Source organism: Lissotriton helveticus, chromosome 11 (assembly GCF_964261635.1).
Source record: "Lissotriton helveticus chromosome 11, aLisHel1.1, whole genome shotgun sequence".
Taxonomy (NCBI): Eukaryota; Metazoa; Chordata; class Amphibia; order Caudata; family Salamandridae; genus Lissotriton; species Lissotriton helveticus.
This window is the reverse complement of record NC_136072.1, coordinates 73642512-73663283: the sequence shown is the minus strand read 5'-3', so window position 1 is coordinate 73663283 and position 20772 is coordinate 73642512. Positions and strand designations below refer to the sequence as shown.

At 43.3% G+C, this 20772-nt stretch overlaps 1 protein-coding gene across 2 annotated transcripts in view; it reads left to right on the top strand.

Annotated features, from left to right (window-relative positions):
- LOC144790639 (dehydrogenase/reductase SDR family member 4-like) overlaps window positions 1-20772 on the top strand; it is a 141725-nt gene that overhangs the window by 81301 nt on the left and 39652 nt on the right. For both annotated transcript variants that reach the window (XM_078665370.1, XM_078665371.1), the window contains exon 4: window positions 2817-2918. In XM_078665370.1, coding sequence (XP_078521496.1) covers window positions 2817-2918 — 102 coding nt within the window. The remainder of the gene's footprint in view (window positions 1-2816; window positions 2919-20772) is intronic.

The following is a 20772-nucleotide window of genomic DNA, read 5'->3' as shown; positions in this document are numbered from 1 at the left end:
GTCTGTAGGGTACAGTAGTTCTCACATTTGCGAGAGATTAAGCTATTGGCAATGTAAATGACAATGCCATTTATTTATCTGTTTTCAAAACCAACACATACATACAAATTTTGTCATTTACAATGCCAATAGCTCTAACTTCTCCAAAGGCGAAACCGTTGCATTGTAAATGCTTGTTTCATAATGTCCTTAAAAACACACGACCGTAGCCAACGTGTTTCGTCCCTAAGGATTTTGTAGTATTCTCCTATTACTATCTATCTCTTTCCTTATAAGCAAAGCATTCCTGTCTTCAGGGCAACAATGTCAAGGAAGCATTATTAATATTCATCAATGTAACACTGAAAAAAAAAGGTCTCTATTCGAAAACGGCGTCAGTGTGCCCCCACCGCGTGTTCCTACTGGAAGGACCACGTGATGGGGGCAGACTGACACCATTATCGAATGGAGGCTGGTTTATACAGCAACTCAGCTCACTGACTGAACAAGATAATTGGATCCCTTACACATAGGAACTGTGACTCTTAGACTATGATAAACTCTGGAAACTATTGAGGTGGCTGTACTGGGAGGGAGCGACTAATCTTCAGTATTACATTGATGAATATTAAGAATGCTTCCTTGACACTTTTGCCCTGAAGAAGTCCTCAGGGACGAAACACGTTGGCTAGGGTCGTGTGTTTTTAAGAAGATTATGAATAAAGAAAATTTATACAAGACCTGCTGAATGGATCTGAAATTTTGTTGAAATAGATCTGTTTTACTATTCAGTGGAGTGCTAGATCACTGTGCTTTTATTCCGACATTATAATGCAGCAGTCACACCGAAGGGCTGTCTGTCAGTGAGACCACCACTGACAGACTGGCGGTGCAGTCCCAACGACATCAAAATCAGCCCCACTGTAAGTGAAGAGTTAAAAATGTTTTTAGAAAAAAAGGACTTCATGCACATCCTTGAATTCAGCAGAACTGCGCAAAGTTAGTCTGAGGATAGGGAGTACACAGCAGAAGGCTGGGAGTGTTAGGCCAAAAATTGGCCTGTGACTTCACCTACTTAGTAGCATATTGGGCAAACTCTGAATGGATGTACTCTTGGGGCCCTATTTATGATGGGGGTTGCATCGCTTTTGACCCACGCAACGTCGTTAATGGGCAACACAAACCCCAAATGTGATTTATCAAGCCACACAAGGCCTATTTATGTGACCCTGAGTAGCTTGATAAATGGGAGTAATTCAACGCATCGCAAGTCCCTGTATTGCATTACTGTGCCCTGGGGAAGCATTCCATGGGCATTGCGTAGGTGTTCCCCTGCAATTCCCATGGACTTTGACACATTCCCAGAATTACCATTCCTGGTAGACCTGGGAATACGCCAGAACACTACGCCTTCCAAGGTGAGGCGTAACAAGGAGAAATATCTTTATTTCTCCCCATTACTTCCTCTTTCTGTGTGCTGTCTTCTGCAGGAGATTGTTTTTGTGCAGGAAGGTGACCAACTTCTTATTTCAGGCTCATGTCAAACCCTGCTTCTCTAACCAAACTCTATGTACATCTGACATTATTCTGCACATAGTACTATTTAAGTTTCTTTCATTCGGTTTAAAATAAGATTTACTGATATGGCAAGTGAACAAAAAGGCAGGAAAAACATGTTTCCAGCAGTTTGAATGAATAACAGCAATTAGTAATGGTCGCATGTACGTTGGATGAAAGTAGAACATGAAGAAAGTTGGTCTGACAAATGTATTTAGTTGTGCTATTGTTGATGCATTTTCCTTTTAGAATGCTGTTCACAAGGTAGACAAAACCAAGCTGCTAATAGCCTTTATCTAGAAATATTTTTTAATTTTGTGACTCTTTGGGGAGTGGGGGTTGGGGGTGCTGCTTAGCTCCCTCTTCTGTATTTTCGAGACCTGCCTCCCATGCCCATTAAGATATTCCACTCTTACTTTACCCCAGTTTCTTTTATAGATCCCCTACTCCCTTTTCCACTTTACTCCTGTTTTGTACAAATCCATTACTCCTCCTCCTCCTCCTCCTCCTTATGTACTCCTCCTCCAGCTTTAAATATATATGTTTTGAAAAACCCTTATTCCCACTCCTTGTTTACTTCTTTTTTAGCCCCCCCATACCCCTACTGATTTATTCCTAGTGTTTAAGAACACCAATTACTCCCATTCCCATTTCTTACTCCAATTTTTCAAACATTTACTCTCCTTCCTTTCTCCTCTTTTTTTTACAAACTGCTTATTTCCCGTCCCACTTTACTTTCTTATTTCAAACCCCTATTCCCTCTCCCACTTTACTCCCCCATTTAACAAACCTCTGCTATTTCTCCTTCCTGATGTATGCCTCCCCCATCCTGTATCTTCAACCACATTTTTTCTTCTTACCCGCTTACCTGCTATCCTGTACAATAATCATTTACTTTTTCCTGGAATCATTATATTTTCATAGAAAAGGTATCTTGTCATTTTACCTTTTCTGTAACCTGTAGTTTGGACAGCATGTTTTAACAAGCTGAATTTCTTCAGTTTATAAATACAACACAATGAGAGATTACAATTTTTAAAAACTGAAACCATTGTGGATTGTTGTACATTCCTTCTGAACAGAAAGTGCAACATTCTAATCAAAAATACCTATTTAAAAGGCATGGGTGAAGACATCCTTGTTAATATGTTCTTCAGTATCTACTTTCATGCCAGTATTAAGTGTGGTTTCAAGCCTACCTTAAGTGTATTTATTAAAACTTGTGTCGTTTAATTGATGCACCATACTCAATTAATTCTCTTATCTTGATTTTTGATGAGGCTCTTGACAAATATGGAGGAATCGACTGTCTTTTCTCTAATGCAGCATATGAGCTAGATCCCAAAAATGTTTTGGACTCGACTGAAGAAGAGTGGGACAAGGTAAGAGTGTAATATTCTAATTTTCAACAATTGTGGCTAACCTTGCCATATTTGTCCTTACCAAAGAACTCATTTTATTCTGATCCTCCATAATGTTAATTATGTTTAATGCAATAAAAAGGTTCCAGGTTCTTCTTATCTCATTACTAAGTTGTAATGTTGAGCAAACTCCTTCCCAGGGAGGCTGATCCTCCATAGCATCCAACACTCAATTCTAGCAAATGAGTGAGAGAGAGAGTAAATAAGTGTGTGACAGAGGGATGTCATGAGGGACAGGGAACACCTAACCTATTTTTCCAGATGTGGATCTGCACCTGAAAATCCTAAAGTGGAGAAGGGCATGAACTCTGAGCAGAGGCACAGAACAGCCCATGCCCATCCGCTTCAGAATTACAGAAACAGCATGCAATGCTCAACCCCGTTGGCCAGAAGTTATATAGCCCAGCACTAGCAATAACCCAGAGAAATTTACCACCAGATGCTGGTAAACCCAGGGAGAAACATGGGGGGCTGGGTCCTGGAGGTTGTTTCCATTCAGAACAGTTTAACTCATGACCCTGTTAGGATTCTGGGTGGAATCCACTTTCTCTAATAAGATATATAATGTTGATGTACTATCTGTTGCTAGGTCCTATATGAAATAAGATAGTCAAGAGAAAAGACAGGGAGGCTGCTTTTTACAACACAATGATCTTTTACCCTCTTAGAACACTCCACTGCTATTACAAGTCACACAGTTGTTGCTAAAGTAAATACTCTGGTTTAAAAAAAAAAAAAAAGCATATCCCCAGTATTGGGGTCTGCAAGATTGTTATATAAAAATCAGGGGTAAGCCCATAGTTGACTAGTACTCAAAGAAAGAAAAGAAAATAGATATTGCAAAAGGACTAGTAAAGAGAGCCTGAGAGTTGAAGATATTTCAAGAAACTATAGAGTAAGGCTTTGATTGAAAATTGGCTGGATAGAGCAAGCAAACCTCAGAAACCTGAAACCTTCACAAGGTATGTGTGCTCACTAATTCATCTCTTTCCAGGTGATACAGGGAAGGACCAGCAAAGGTAAGGTACTGCGAGGCTAATGAAGAACTCCCAAAATCACCTGGAAAGTCACACAGGCCAGCTGAAAAGTGTATCTACAAATTCAAAGGTCCCCACATCCTCAACTTTTAGATGGCACCATTCCATGGACCATTTTCAGTCCCATCTACTTCCCAAATGCATGCATTAGATAAGAAGACCCAGATAGAGAGTACATATGTATACAGTAAACTACTACGATACGAAACAAATAGGAAAATGCTAGCAGAAAACTAGTACAAACTGAACCTGAAGAATTAAAATAAATGCCGTCAGTAACCCTTATCTACTCATATGAATTACTTCAAACTACTAAAATTAACTGACAAATCCTGCGAGGGTCACTGGTCTCCACCACTTATTTCCTGGGCATTATCTTACCGTCACGCTGCTGCACGAGTCCTCCCGCCGCCCCCTTCACCATCACTGCGTCCGCTGAGCGGAGGACTCGCTCTCCTTCCAACCCCTGCGGCGGGCGCAGGCTGCTCACGTCACCAGAGCGCCAGGAGGCGCTACAAAGGCTCCCAATACCCGGCGGAGCTCGTAAATCCTGCGAGGGTCACTGGTCTCCACCACTTATTTCCTGGGCATTATCTTACCGTCACGCTGCTGCACGAGTCTTCCCGCCGCCGCCTTCACCATCACTGCGGCCGCTGAGCGGAGGACTCGCTCTCCCCCCAACCCCTGCGGCGGGCGCAGGCTGCTCACGTCACCAGAGCGCCAGGAGGTGCTAAAATGGCTCCCAATACCCGGCGGAGCTCGTAAATCCTGCGAGGGTCACTGGTCTCCACCACTTATTTCCTGGGCATTATCTTACCGTCATGCTGCTGCACGAGTCCTCCCGCCGCCGCCTTCACCATCACTGCGGCCGCTGAGCGGAGGACTCGCTCTCCCTCCAACCCCTGCGGCGGGCGCAGGCTGCTCACGTCACCAGAGCGCCAGGAGGCGCTACAAAGGCTCCCAATACCCGGCGGAGCTTGTAAATCCTGCGAGGGTCACTGGTCTCCACCACTTATTTCCTGGGCATTATCTTACCGTCACGCTGCTGCACGAGTCCTCCCGCCGCCGCCTTCACCATCACTGTGGCCGCTGAGCGGAGGACTCGCTCTCTCTCCAACCCCTGCGGCGGGCGCAGGCTGCTCACGTCACCAGAGCGCCAGGAGGCGCTACAAAGGCTCCCAATACCCGGCGGAGCTCGTAAATCCTGTGAGGGTCACTGGTCTCCACCACTTATTTCCTGGGCATTATCTTACCGTCACGCTGCTGCATGAGTCCTCCAGCCGCCGCCTTCACCATCACTGCGGCCGCTGAGCGGAGGACTCGCTCTCCCTCCAACCCCTGCGGCGGGCGCAGGCTGCTCACATCACCAGAGCGCCAGGAGGCGCTACAAAGGATACCAATACCCGGCGGAGCTCGTAAATCCTGCGAGGGTCACTGGTCTCCACCACTTATTTCCTGGGCATTATCTTACCGTCACGCTGCTGCACGAGTCCTCCCGCCGCCGCCTTCACCATCACTGCGGCCGCTGAGCGGAGGACTCGCTCTCCCTCCAAACCCTGCGGCGGGCGCAGGCTGCTCACGTCACCAGAGCGCCAGGAGGCGCTACAAAGGCTCCCAATACCCGGCGGATCTTGTAAATCCTGCGAGGGTCACTGGTCTCCACCACTTATTTCCTGGGCATTATCTTACCGTCACGCTGCTGCACGAGTCCTCCCGCCGCCGAATTCACCATACTGCGGCCGCTGAGCGGAGGACTCGCTCTCCCTCCAACCCCTGCGGCGGGCGCAGGCTGCTCACGTCACCAGAGCGCCAGGAGGCGCTACAAAGGCTCCCAATACCCGGCGGAGCTCGTAAATCCTGCGAGGGTCACTGGTCTCCACCACTTATTTCCTGGGCATTATCTTACCGTAACGCTGCTGCACAAGTCCTCCCGCTGCCGCCTTCACCATCACTGCGGCCGCTGAGCGGAGGACTCGCTCTCCCTCCAACCCCTGCGGCGGGCGCAGGCTGCTCACGTCACCAGAGCGCCAGAAGGCGCTACAAAGGCTCCCAATACCCGGCGGAGCTCGTAAATCCTGCAAGGGTCACTGGTCTCCACCACTTATTTCCTGGGCATTATCTTACCGTCACGCTGCTGCACGAGTCCTCCCGCCGCCGCCTTCACCATCACTGCGGCCGCTGAGCGGAGGACTCGCTCTCCCTCCAACTCCTGCGGCGGGCGCAGGCTGCTCACGTCACCAGAGCCCCAGGAGGCGCTACAAAGGCTCCCAATACCCCGCTTCGCGGGACGCCGGGCAAAGCCCGGGCAAAGGGCGGGCCCTCTGTGGCCCTCAGAGGCCTGAGGAGTCTGGGCTGGGCCACCCCCCTTTTTCCCATGGATAGATACCGAGGATGTCAACCACTAAGGATAAAACATCGACGTCTGGTGGCGAAAAACGAGGTACGCTTGATAATTACGTCATTCGTTCTACATCAGCAGCTGATCGGGAACTAGCTCTCTCTGAGCGACGCTCTGCGAGACGCCGCTCTGTGGAATTATTTAAGACCAAGCGATCATCCCTCGGAGGCATACAACACGCTGTCTCACCCCCACCCCCACCAGCCACGATCTATGAGCGCAAGGGGCATGAGGTACCCCTTAATGAGAGCATTCCACTTCTCTTTCAGGACATAACCTCCACCTTGCCCGATTTCAATGACAGAACCATAAGCGCCTTAACAACCCCGGGTAACTCTATTTCTAACTCTGATGTACAGATCCTGCCCGACACCTTATCTACGCAATCAGGTAGCACTCATAACACTTTATTTGATGCACTACTGGAAATATCCCCACCTCAGGCAGAGTCTGTCCAAATTCTAAAACCAACCTCAAATGCCCCCCAAATCCGAGGCCAGCCACCAAAAAAGCAAAGGAGAAAGGGTTTAAGTAATCAGCCTGTTCAGACCAACAAGAGCAGGAATACTCACCTTAATTTTGGGAAGAAAAATAGCCCTGCCCCACATACACCTACAACTCCTGACATTGTAATCCCCCCCATTCTCAAATTGAACGAACTAGTTATCGCTGATAACATGGGTCCACTGGAAAATGTATTCAAGTCACTGTTTCTCCCTGTAGTCGAGAGACTTAAGAGAATAGCTACACAATTGGGTACTATAGAGCAGATATTGGCAGAGAATAAGCTTGAACCCAAAGATCAATCAAACCCTGCAATAACTCCCATACCATCTTCTACAGCCACTCCCCAGATAGCTTTAAAACACACTATTCAGCGTAACCATAACCATTTGAGATCTCAAATCTCAAAACCAACAGGGGAACATACTAAAACAATAGCGAGAGAGACCCAAGCTGGCGGAAAGTCAAAATCATGTGAGAGCAAATGCGACAAAAGGGTCGCACCTAACACCAAATCATCTGATGACCGCTCTATCCCCCACCATCAGTGATAAGACAGAACACTGATAGGCGTAGGCAAATTAATCTACCCCCTGAGGCGGACCCCTATGTCATAGTGTTAACCGGGGTCCCTGAAATATCTGACGGAAGTTTTGAAAACTATCAAACCCTAAAGAATAAGACTATGCACTGGTTGAGAACACACAGGCCATTACCTCCTAATCTAAATGGAGTAATTCTCCATGTTCGACGAGCAGAATCGCTGGGGAAGAGACCCAAAACAATTCCTGGTGACATAGTCATTATAAACTTCAAAGACCACAGGGCAGCTAGTTTTATTAAAGATTGGTACTCGGGTGGAAACGAGGGTAGCATTAGGGCCAGAGAACTCAGCTATTTTTACCCGAAAGCCTTGGTGGGGGATCTTCCCGGGATTTCTAAACGGTATCATAGAACGGACATGCCCTTGGCTTTCAATATACCAACTACAAACCACTTTGCCCCACTCATGGGCCTGGAGGGCGTCGATTGACATCCCCCCCCTAAAGAGGCCGGTCCCTTACTGTGGGAAATGCCTCTATGTCACCACCACATAACACCAGAAGGAATTCTAAGGCACCCCACGCACAAAAACATGGGGAGGATGGAGTATTTAAATGTGAGGGTGATATGGTGAAGCCACAGGGCACAACTCCACCACGGGAACTGGCCTTAAAAGGTACAGAGCCCAGACCAACAAACTCCCAAGCGAAAGGTACCAGGAAGGATCGAGTGAGTAAAACTAGAAGAGATAAACCACCTACCGAGGTAAATAATACAAGCAAACAATTTATATTATCATGGAACTTGGCCGGTCTAAAGAGCAAAGTAAATAACCCAGATTGGCTAAAAAATATTCATAAATATAGTATCCTGTGTATACAGGAAACTTGGCTAACTAATGAAATACACTTACTGGGATACCAAACGTTTAACACCCCCAGGAGACCAAGCAACCGGGGGAGAAATAGTGGTGGATTATGCACCTTTATTTCTAATACTGCTGGCATTAAAGTCGTCAAAAATATCTCAGATGACTTTTTCCAAGTTCTATTGGTCAGCTGGCCAGGAGTGAACAAACTCGTGATAATTAATTTCTATAACAACGCCCATTGCAGTGAATGGGACAACATCTTTCTCAGGATACGGAAATATATAGGGGCACTAGAAATGGTAGGGACAGGAGATATGGCACTCCTTTGGGTAGGGGATTTTAATTGTACTATCTGTACCAACAGTGCTCTGGGCATTTGCCCATTGAAGGGAAAAGAGTTCGGTGAGTCGTCCCATTTCATTCACTGTGGTATAGGGAATAAATTGAACGAGTTGATCTATGAATTAGACCTGGGTTTTATAAATGAAATCTGTGTAACCAAGAAGGACTTTGAGCCAACTTTTATTGGAAGGGGGGTCAACTCGGTAATCGATTTCTCACTTTTATCACACCGTTACCAAGGGCTGGCCCTTTCTTGGGAGACACTAAGACTCGCTTTCGCGGATCACTACCCGCTCTCCATGGAGCTGCAAGCAAAGGGACAGTCCGCCAGTAACAATTAAGTGTACCCGATACCTATTACCCTGGGGAAATTAAATGGGTACTCACTTAAATGGGAAAAGGTGGACCCAGAAAAATTCCTGATAACCTTACTGTCTAGAGTTCTCGATCACGTCTTAATTTGTTTGAGCGATCTTGAACAACCAGAAAACATTTTAGACTCTTTTAGTGAAACTACTAAAGAGATAAACAACCTGTTAATGAAGCCATTAAAAAAACACCTAACAAAAATAAGGGTTGGTTTAATAAGGAATGCTCTAGAGCGCACTCACATCTAATAGCGGCTCTGCACGAAAACCCAAGATCCGTGGCCCATGTAAGAGAGGCGCGTAAGCTTTACAGAACAGCATTAGACACCAGGAGGAAGGAATTAAAAAGAGACTTATGGGACAACTTACACTCAGCCTCCCAGAAAAACGATAATATCGCCTTTTGGAAGGCAGTAAATGCCCCTTTTTTTAAAAATAGTGACAATGACGCTATAGATATTGCAGTGTCGGGGGAGGCGTGGGTCGAACACTTTACGCATCTCTATGATAACAACCTCAATCAAAGTGATTGTACAGCCCCAAACCCGACTAAGGAGCTCCCGTCCCAGTTCCCGCTGGGAATTACTTTCGATCATAGGGAAGTTACCAAGGCCATCAGTGATAGTGCGTCAGGCAAGGCACCCGGACCAGACGGAGTCCCCATTGACATATATAAAAGTAGGATAAAGCTGTGGGCTCCCCTTTTAACAAATGTTCTGAATAGCATTAATACTGTGGGTTTTATACCCACATGGCCTGAGGCAATCGTGGTCCCAATTTTCAAAAAGGGTAATAGAAATGATCCTGCCTGCTACCGTCCCATTTCACTTCTGGACGCCTTGATGAAGGTAGCAGGCAGGATCATTCTAAACATGCTTCAAGACTGGTCGGAAGATAATAACACCATAACTCCCCTTCAATATAGCTTTCGTCAAGGGAAGGGTACTGTAGAGCAGAGTTTAAATCTGGCCCTCCTCATTGCCAAATATACAGAGGCAAAACACGCTTTGGGACACACTGATAGGCTTAAGTATAGACAACAGAATCATTGTTTTTATCAGGGAATTATACAGAAATGCAGGGGCTAGAGTGAGATATGGCAGAGAAGGACAATGTTCAGATAAGTTCCCCATCAACAGAGGTGTGCGGCAAGGGTGCATTCTTGCACCCTTCCTTTTTACATTGTACATAAACACAGTGGTGGAACATATGAGGAAGTTTCAGTTTGACTAACAGTGGGAGTGACCTCCTTACCAATCCTCTTATATGCGGATGATGCCGCCATACTATCACGGACCCCAATCGGCATGCAGAGGGCGGTGGTGGAATTTTCAAATTACATGGACACTCGTGGGTTAACTATCAATGTAACAAAGACCTACTCCATGAGATCTGGCCCCTTAAGAAAAATTCCAAAGTCCATCTTCTTACAGCAGAAAAAGATTCTCAACACGGCCACTTTCTGCTATTTAGGAATAAACTTTGATAACAAAGGTAATTGGATGAAGGCGGTCCACGCCAGAAACTTGGCCTTTAGCAAAGCAACCGGAGCCTTAATTAATTTTTCGAGGAAACTCGGTGGTCGCCCTGCCAAAGAACTCTTACAAATTTATAAGGCCAAATGTCTTTCAACTGGCACATATGGCGCGGGAATTTGGGGTTTCACAAATACTAAGCAGATACAATTGACTGAAAACAACTTTTTACGATATCTGCTTGCTACCCCAAAATCATTATCTATCTTTTTTACACACAATGAATTGGGTATTCCCCATGTAGAAGACACGATTAAAGCTAGCCCTCTACTTCTGTGGCACAAAATTTGGACTACCCCGGAAACGTCATTAAACAGGGAGATAGTATTGGACTGCTTAAACCTAGCGGGGGTACGAAATGTCAAATGGCTGAACTACCTAAGACAAATGTACATAAATATTGGCCACGAGGAATATTTCAACAATCCTATGTCCCTGGAAGCCATTTCTAAGCGTTCTCTGAAAAAGTCCATAATGGATCACCTGGCCATCCAAAGGTGGTCGAGTGAAAAAGAAAAATACACCAATAATTCAATAGGCGCACTCATTTAACCAGTAGGAATGAAATTATATCTAATTATGGAGAGCAGCCCGTATTCAAGAATGCTATTGACAAGGTTTCGAGCTGATACATTCTTCCGCTTGATAACATTTCCTAAATGTAACGTTTGGGGCAAACAGTTGGAAGCTTGTCCCTGTGATGGAGTTTCAAAGCAATCAAACATCCATTCTACTCTGTTTTGTCTTTTTTACCTGGCTCCTAGGAAACAGTTTTTAAAACCAATATTTATTAAATGGGGCATCAGAGGATGCCACGAAGCTTACCACGAACTTAAGCAACTAGAGACTGCCTTTGAGATAAAGGCTGTGGCATCATATCTGAAGACCATTATAGCTCTTAGAAAGTCAATGTAATCTGATATTTTAATCATTGTATTTAACGAATTTTAACAAAGGTGTTTTATTCATGTTTTTTAATAGAAATGTAATTTTTCTCTGTGCTTTTATGATTCTGTTCTCAAAATCGAATAAAGCTATTTTGAAATGAAATGAACTGACAACATGTTTTCTAACAAAATTATACCAGACTGAATGACCTAGTATCGCAAACAAAATGTGTATGTGTAAAAACAGAGCTACAAAGAAGTGATGGATAGACAGTGGGACATTAGGGCACAATGCCACATTCAAAGATTGCATTTATTTAATATGTTCTCGTTTATGCAGAGCTCAGCTCAACCAAGAAGGTATAAAAGTATTTCATACAATACCTACCTTCAAACACGTTACTATAATAAGTGGGTTCCCGATTACTTCATTACAGCTGCCATTTATCTGGACACACAGACAGACAGATGCTTCTCTTCCAATTGGCTCACATGCATGGACGTAACGCAAAACGATGGGGACCCCTGCAGAATTCGATGAGGACCCATCATTTTCTCGTATCTTACAAATATTCATTGACTTTGGGCTGACTGGGGCCCCCTTGAATGTTAGGATGTCCCCTGTGGGGTTGGGCCCCCCTGTGCCGCAGGAGCCTGCGTTACTCCCCTGTTCCTGTGATTACTTGATGCTGCTAATTTCTGCCAAGGTTGACGCTTTGCCATGCCCAGTGCTGGCTGGCATTTCAGAGCCAGTGCTCCAAGTTTTTGGATTTACAGGTCTTCGTGCAGACCTTCCCCAGATCTACCCCAGACCACCCATCTGCTGCTCCCTCACTACCTTTGCTTTCCTGCTCTTCTTCCTGCCTCATTACTGCAGGGGTAAGGGACAGCTCGAGCTCGGGACTTTGAGGCCGAGGAGTCTCAGAGTGCTATCTATCCCTATCAACTTCCATCCCTGCCACTCCCATGCAAGGAAGCATCTTCCTCCTTCTACTGCCTACTCTGGTGGCCTTGGTGTGTGGCTTTGGCCCCCCTCCTAGTTTCCACTCTGCTCTGCCACTTCAGTGCCCTTAGCTTTGCCTGGAAGTTTGAACGGCTGCTTCCGGTGGACTGTGAGGAGGAGATGACCACTTCTGTGACTGGGCAACTGGACTGTTGGTGTCTTGACTTTCAGATCCTCTCACAGCTCCAGCAGCTAGAGATATTTTGTAAGCTGTCGGGTTTTGTACCTGGGTTATTGTGTAAAGTGCAGGAGAGCAAAAGGGGGGGTCTACTAAGGCTCCTAGGCTAACAGTGGCAATGGGCATCTTGTAGTATAGAGTGTGGAGAGGAAATCTAAGAGGGCCAGTCACCCATCCACACACAGAAGCATACAAGAAACTTAAAGGAGCCTAATCTGAAAAGGAATCCAGAATTAATCAAAAATCAATGTTAATGGAATATAAAAGGATTCTAAAGGGTCAAGACCTGATTCAGTCTCTTCCATTATGGACAAGGACCACTACGGAAGCGGCCGGTTGCGCTCGTGCTCTCGGGAGGTGGTACTTGTCCCCGCCTTGTGCAACCTGCCATATCCTCCCGGTTTTCCTGCATTTCATTGATTCCGGGAAGCTAGTCATGTGTAGTGATGAGCTCAGAAGGGTATGGCAGCTTCCCAGTGAATTCAGAAAGGGGGAAGCATCTCTAAAAGGTGGCCATGGTGTGGCTCGTAGAAAAATGCCTCATGCCAGTAGGTCTGACCATCTTCAGTAAACTGGCAACATGGCTTCCAGATTGTTACCAAACTGCAGGATTACCTGCCCGCACATGGTCTAACTAGCCAGGTGCATTGCTTCATAAAGATACAAAGCCACTGCGTTAAATTCTACTTGGGCAGAGGATACTTTAGTGGAGAGAAGTACAAAACTTTAAGGAATATCTTTACCAGTCCTATCTACAATAATGAGGGCTACCAGACAAAACTCTAAATCAAGACTACAAGCTGCTCATGCAGCATCTATTAGCGACCCTATAAGTGACTCTAAGCTTCACCTGCAGATGGGAATATTCCTGGGGAATGACTTGATCCAAGTCAGCTACCATAAGCCAGGAACTAAGACAGAAGACAATATGAATGATTATGCAAGCAACTACCTAACACTGTGAAAGTGGGTAAAAGCAAAAGGTTGATAAACCCATTCTTAAGAAACAGGCAAAAATGGCATTGCCTAATTGTCTGCCATCTACTCCTACCAAAATTTAAACCTCCCCACAGCCACCCAGTGGTCTCTAAAAATATGAAAAAGGAATATCAAGAAAACCAATTGTTATGAAAGTCAGAAGCACCTGCCCATAAGCTGACTCAATGGTCACCGAAACTAGAGGTCTGATTACGAGTTTGGTGGTCTTACTGCCATGCGGCCACATCGACGGTCTTCTGCCCGGTCTATCACGATGTCACCTCTGGCTAGCGGCGGTGTTTCAAACAGCAGGGAATATTTTTTCAAATGTGTTGATGCAGGTGTGTACATTTTGACTGCACAAGTGTTAAATGCACACATATGCATGATACGTGAACAAAATACCTACTACCAGACCTTTCCCATTGCTGGAGTCTGGACCACATGTGCCCAGTTCAGTCAATGGGTAAATAGTACAAAATTGACTTACCTGGATTTCGGTGACAACAGATGAGGCTGCTGCTGTGAAGGGGGGCCCTGAAGAAAGGGATCCACGTGGGAGACTGAAGGGAAGAAATGGAAATGAGTGAGTATGCACCTCAAGTCCTTCGATTCCGCTGACTCGAAGCAGGCGATATTCTTATCACGGTCGGCTTGACAGAAAGCCAACTCGTAATTCCGATGATGGTGAAATTGTCTGTACTGCACTCTCACAGCTACTTTCTTGCTATCACCATTACGTCTGTCTGCGAATGGCTGGTGGCGTCTGTGGTACTATGGCCATCTTTTCATCAACAGACCACCAATATCATAATTCGGCCATCGGACCGCAGTGGGAAATCTCACTGCCGAGCTTGTGAGCAGACCCCTAGCAGACCCCTAGGTCAGTTCTATCCCCAATGTCATCAAATAGAATTGCTGAATGCTATGCCAAAAGTTTGACATTAGAATGCCTGGTTGCAGCCGCCCCTTTCTCTTTCTCCACCTGTAGCTTTAAACTGGAAGAGAATAATTTATCAGTCCTGCAAGGGGAAATTGTAGTCCTTGGTCAAGGTAACTGCCATTAAATGTGGAATTTAATCCACTTTGTACTGAAGGAGCCTAAAGCAAGCCAGTGATCAATAACACTGCTTCACTTGAACAAAATAAATCCTTTTATCAGTCTGCGTGAACAATACCTTACGAATGTAGCAGATGTACAAAAGGAATAAGAGTATGGTGAATGCCTCTTGGCTGGTGTATTAATAAACTGCAGTTTGCCACATCTTCTAGATAGGGAAACTCTACCTTCATATTCCCAAAACGTTTTTTCTTCAAGAATTATCAGTAGAGCAAATAAGAAAAACAAACGTGCCTCACTAGAATTGGATGATGAAATATTCGGCCTAATTGACCCTTACCATTTGCTCTTGTGTGACCCCCCTATGTTACATGCCTATATATGAAACAAAAACAGGGGCGCACTCAGTTAACTGTATTCTACAATATTAGTACAAATCGCAACAGATAAACCTGTAGGGTGCTACACTACGGTCATGTGTTGGCTACACATACAGTAAATAGCTCAAAGAAATGCTGAATACAACCTACATGTAGTGTGCACTATTCCTAAGTGAACACTCCGTTCACACTTAATAAAACAAATCGTTGCTCAAACGTTTGTACATGAATTTGTCTATATTTACTAAACATGAAAATAATAATTCATAAAACATAGGATCGACATTGTTGTCGATACATTACATAGTATCATTGCTTATATATCCCTCTTCATTTTTGCAATCTTGCTTTGTACAATTAGTTCATACATAAATGTATAAATTAAAATATGATGGCATACAATTATGTGTCATAATGCATACAATTTACAAAGAAGTTGATTTCTCACGATTCAGAGCCCAATGCATTTCGGAAATAACCATTCCCTTCATCAGGGGCAATGTCCTGAACTCGCTGCTCCAATACGAATTTCACGACGTAATGAAAAGTATTGTGACAGGATCCCAAAGTCCTAAAATTGCTTAATAGCCGACTGTAATTAACCGGACAAACAGAACCATCAATGCCTTCAGGTAAGTGTTCAATTCAAAATCCGTGGTGCCACAGTCTCACAGCGACTGTCAAAGGGTCACACCGGAGTGTACATGTTGTTTTTTCTTTAGCCCGTGTGTCAACACTTATTTAGCTATGTTTAGTAGCGTGAAACTCCAACTCTTCCGACTCTGTTTCCGACAAACCAGCAAGTGTATTCACCGCGAGGAGTCCCGTGGAAGGATTCCAAAAGAACCTGAAAAAACGCCGGATCTTAAACACAAATCTAGACGTGCTGTGCTTTTTGGGTTTCACGCTAATATACTATTAAGTCTTCAAAAATCTCAAAAAAGCAGACAAAGAAAGGGATTTGCTACAAGGAAAAATAAAAACCTGTCCACTGAGCAACATCAGCCCTTTTGCAAGAAGAAAGAGGGCACTAACCAAGCACCCTGAACATTTCTGATGACTCCTTCTGCTCCAAAAAATAAAAAAGATGTAATAACAAAGTTGAAGTGCTACCTCCTGTGTCGGGAACACTTGCTTAATCAAGGAACCCCTATGGGCCCTAAGCAGCCTCCACGTTCATCCAGTTTGGCAGTAGTGTCCCTAGACGCCCCCACAGCAAACAATGGTCACACCTCTTATTCTGATCAGTACAACCTAATTGCATTTAATGACTTTGCAATAGCTCAACAATTGGAGGAATTTTCTGGACCAACCACTTCTACAATCATTGAAGATCCCTCCAGCTTAAATCCTCACTTACCAGTAGATCTCCATGTTGTATGAGACCGTTCTAGATCCATACCTCACAATTCAGTTTTGAGATCCGTAAAAATGCCTTATAGGTATTTTTTGTATTGTTTTAGTGCTCTTGCATGTGTTTTGTTATATTTGATAATTTTTTCACTATGTGCCGAGTTATAGTATGGCTTTTTAACGCTGAAACAATAAAGAATTTGATATCAGCTATCAGATATTGAAGCTTGATTCCTAGACACATTACATGTTGTGTAATATGTTTGAAGTCCAGTAACATCCCATTTGAAATTTCTGCAGTTAAGCAAATCCAAACTAAATACTGTAAATTCAGTGTAGTTTAATTTAGAGATGGGTAAGTCAATGTACAGAAAAATAAATAAAACAGAGGAATTTTACAATCAAATTAAAAATAATAAATTCAGCAGGTTAGTAAATTTAGTAGCAGTGGGCGGAGTTCGCTGAGTTGTACTACACAGAATTCCACGGAGTTGCATAAATACTCTGTGGAATTCCGTGGAGTTCCGCTCTGCCCTAACTAGCAGATGATCCTCTCAGCTAATGCTGTTCTCACTTCCCTATCTCCACCTATTACTTATGTCCTAGATTTACTGTTGCTTTTCTGCTATTATGTGTGTCTGGTGAATGTTTGAAAACTTTAAGATTTATGTAATAATTCTTGCCTGTTTGAAAAATGGACATAATGCAGCAAAAGAAATAAGATCAGGGTTTGCCTGGATGGAAAACTAAAGGATTTTTTAAGTTCAATGCATGTTTGCTATTAACGTTATTATTAACGTTAAGACACCAAGGAAGTAGAAGTCCTCAGTAAACTCCTCCAGTAAAATCCCACCAGTTCTCGGCCGTACCACACGCAACACTCACAACTGCAGACCGCGTTTTAATCGCACACTCACATTCCAGATTCAGGAAATGCTCCGGACCGTCATTTCTTTCTACACCTGGATGCCGACCTCTTGACCCGTGGTGAACAGGCTCTCTGAATATCTTCCCAGTACCGCCAAACAGAGTCGCTACACATCTCCACCTCCATCTCTGAGCCTGCACCCACCAGTCATTCCCTCCAGCTGAGACAGGGCGTGAGTCTTCTCACACACAATGATGACCCATGTTTTCTGCAGTTTTGCTTGGGTGGTCACAGGGCGCAAACAAATGTCAATTTACTTATATTAGATAGCTAAGTGTCCAAGGTCACACAATATCAGGAAGGCCCCCTTAAGAATCCAGATCTGCGGGCCCTGAGGCCTACAGCACACCCTCTTAGTCACTCATAACAATATGGGAGATAAGAGTACAAGGCCCCTTTAACCCCAACATGCACAACCACAGTTGTTAGCCGTCATAGGAGCATAGGGCCTAGCGGTGAGGTTTCGTGACGGTGACTGTCTGCATGTGTTGTACCTTCTCCTCCACCAGAGATCACACCATTGCTACAGAGTCACCCTCCCAACCTAGTCGCATCATTCCGACAATGACTTCAGTAAGGGAATAAGTGCTCTGACTCACTTGCCGCTGGCCTGTCTGGCTCACTGAAGGTCCCTCACCTCTGCGTGCCTCACGCTTAAGTTGACAACCCATACTGGATTTGGTTAAGGGCATGCCCCTGTTTACATCACAGGCTAGAGTCCCATGCCCAGGGGAGGGGCAGGCGCCACAGGGACACTCGGAGATGCTGAAGGGCTGCACCAAGAACGACATGTCTCCTGGTACTGATGGGTATCCACTCGCCAGTGCAGTTGGAGTTGCTGGTCCAATGCTTCTGATTTGTCCGCTTAGAAAGTCTCCTTTTTAAAATTCATGCTGCATCTAATGGTGCTCTTAAATGTCATTTCTTTAGGGCTTAATACATATTCATGACCACAAATCGCTTCTGAAGAACGCCTGACCAGTGGGTGTTGGAGACTAGGGCGCATGCAGCCATCATAAAAAATTCTGATTGGCAGAGAACCTCGAGGGCAGGGGGGTTAAACGAGATGAAAATGACAGCGTTTGACTTGTGTAAAGCAAAACATGTGGTTTAGGGGTGAGCAGCAAAGGCAAACTCCATCATGCGGCGCAATTGGAGTTTTTTGCCGAACTCCGTGCTCCCAGCGGAGCTCGGACTTTGCTGGCAGAGCGGAGTTCACTGTCCACCCCTAAAATATAGCACAGTCTGTCACAAACCATGCTAACATATTGTGAAAGCACTGACATAATTATAATGATGCTTGATTTGAGCTAAATATCTACAATAAAAATATGTATGTCAAAATTACTACTAAAATATCAACTTCTATAATTAAATAAAAATTACCATAATATCTACTACCATAAAATCGTCTGAAAGTAATTCTTAACATATAAAAATACCCATTATGAAATTATCAACTACAACAATGTAATATTTTTAAAATAACACAAAAAAATTATAAAAATATATGCTTTGAAAATAATTCTCCAAGAACTGTTAAAGTAATTAAACCTGTATTTCATTGCTTAAAGTAATTAAAACTGTAATTGTTTCAGAAATATGTACAAGATTTACAAATACATTTTCTAAAAACCATAAACAAAATTAACTGTATTTGTATCATTACGTTACTGTAAATTTTACATTTCATATTTATTTGAAAAATATACATACATGTAATATTTATAGTAAGTATGTAAGACAATAGTCACAGATTTTACCATTTAAATAACATTAAGTACAAAATATTGTACGTGATTTAAAACTGATGCAAAACTATATGCAAATACTTTATTTACATTAAAAAACACCAACAATATATACACATTTATTGGTTAATAAATATGAAATTGTTGATTAAAAACATGTATTTCAAAACACTTTCTAGTCTCATTCAATAACTGTTATTGTTTTAATTAATATTTAAATAAATATTAAACTGTTTTGAAAATCATTACTACATCTAAAAAATAAAAAATAAAATAATGATCCAAAAAGGTCAAAAATATATCTTTCCATTTACAATCCTAAAAAAGTTGTTAAACTATATGAAAGTTAACTCTGGGTAATATTTACTATTGACCAATCCAGTCCAACAAGCACTGTAAAAAATGCATCTGTTTTGGTGGATAAAATTTACTATTCTTACTTCAGTCCAACAAATTTTCAGGAAAGTGACTATTATGTGGGTGGTCAGATTTGCTAACTCCAGCTAAAGTAACACTAGGGAAAGTGCTTATATTTGGGGGGGTCAGATGTAATGTTCTAAATCTAATCATACTTACATTGGATACGTGCGTATATGTGGGAAGGTCAATTTTACTATTCTAACTCCAGCCCCATAAACATGGGGAGATGCATATAACTGGGAGTAGGGGATGGTGCTGGATTTGCTATTCTAACTCCATTCCTACTAACATTGCACAAAGTGTAAATAATGGGGATCAGAATTACTATCTTAATTCCAGCATAACTAACATTGGGAAGTGTATAAAATGGGGGTGAGGGTCAAATTTTACATTCCACCTCCATCCAAATAACATTAGGGAACGCATATATTTTTTCATGAGGGTATAGTTTTACTATTCTAACTCCTGTTGTGCTAAAGTTTGGAGACATACATATATTGAGGTGGGTGGGGTATCTAACTCCTGTTATACAAACACTTGCGACCGTGCATGCATGTAGGGGTGAGGAGCAAAATCAGATGTACTAATCTAACTGCTGGGCCACTGGGAAAAGTGCATACAATTAGGGAAGGGGGTTGATGTGCGATTCTAAACCCAGTCCTAGTAACATTCAGGAAAGTATACATATTTGGGAGGTGATTTAGTATTCTAACTCCAGTCCCACATGTAGTGGGGAAAAAGCTCTAATAACTGGGAAGGGTGTCAGATAGATTTACAATTTGAAATCAAGTCCTTCATTGTTGGGAAAAATTGATAAATTTGGCAGGGGGAGAATTAATGTTATAAATCCAGTACAACTAATAATGTTTAAACTCTATCTAATGGAGATGGGGTGTAGGTTTTACCATTCTAGCTCCAGCAAAACTAACACCGAGGTAAACACATGTGATGAAGGGAATAGTGTCAGATTTAAGGTTTTAACTCTAGTCTTATTAACATTGAAGAAAGTGCATATATCATGTGCGGGTCTCACTCTAATACAACAAACACTAGCATTGTTCCTCTATAACTGGGAGGAGAAAAGTAACATTGTAACTTTATTGGCTTTTTTTAATGTTTGAAAACCTTTATTTAAATATAAGGATAACCAAATAGGATTGAACAAAATAAATATAGCAAACATCTATTACATAATATTACAAAATTCAATCAAACAACAAAAGACTTTATGATTTTAAGGAAGGAAAAGGGGGAGGGCGGGGAGGGAGAAAATAACACT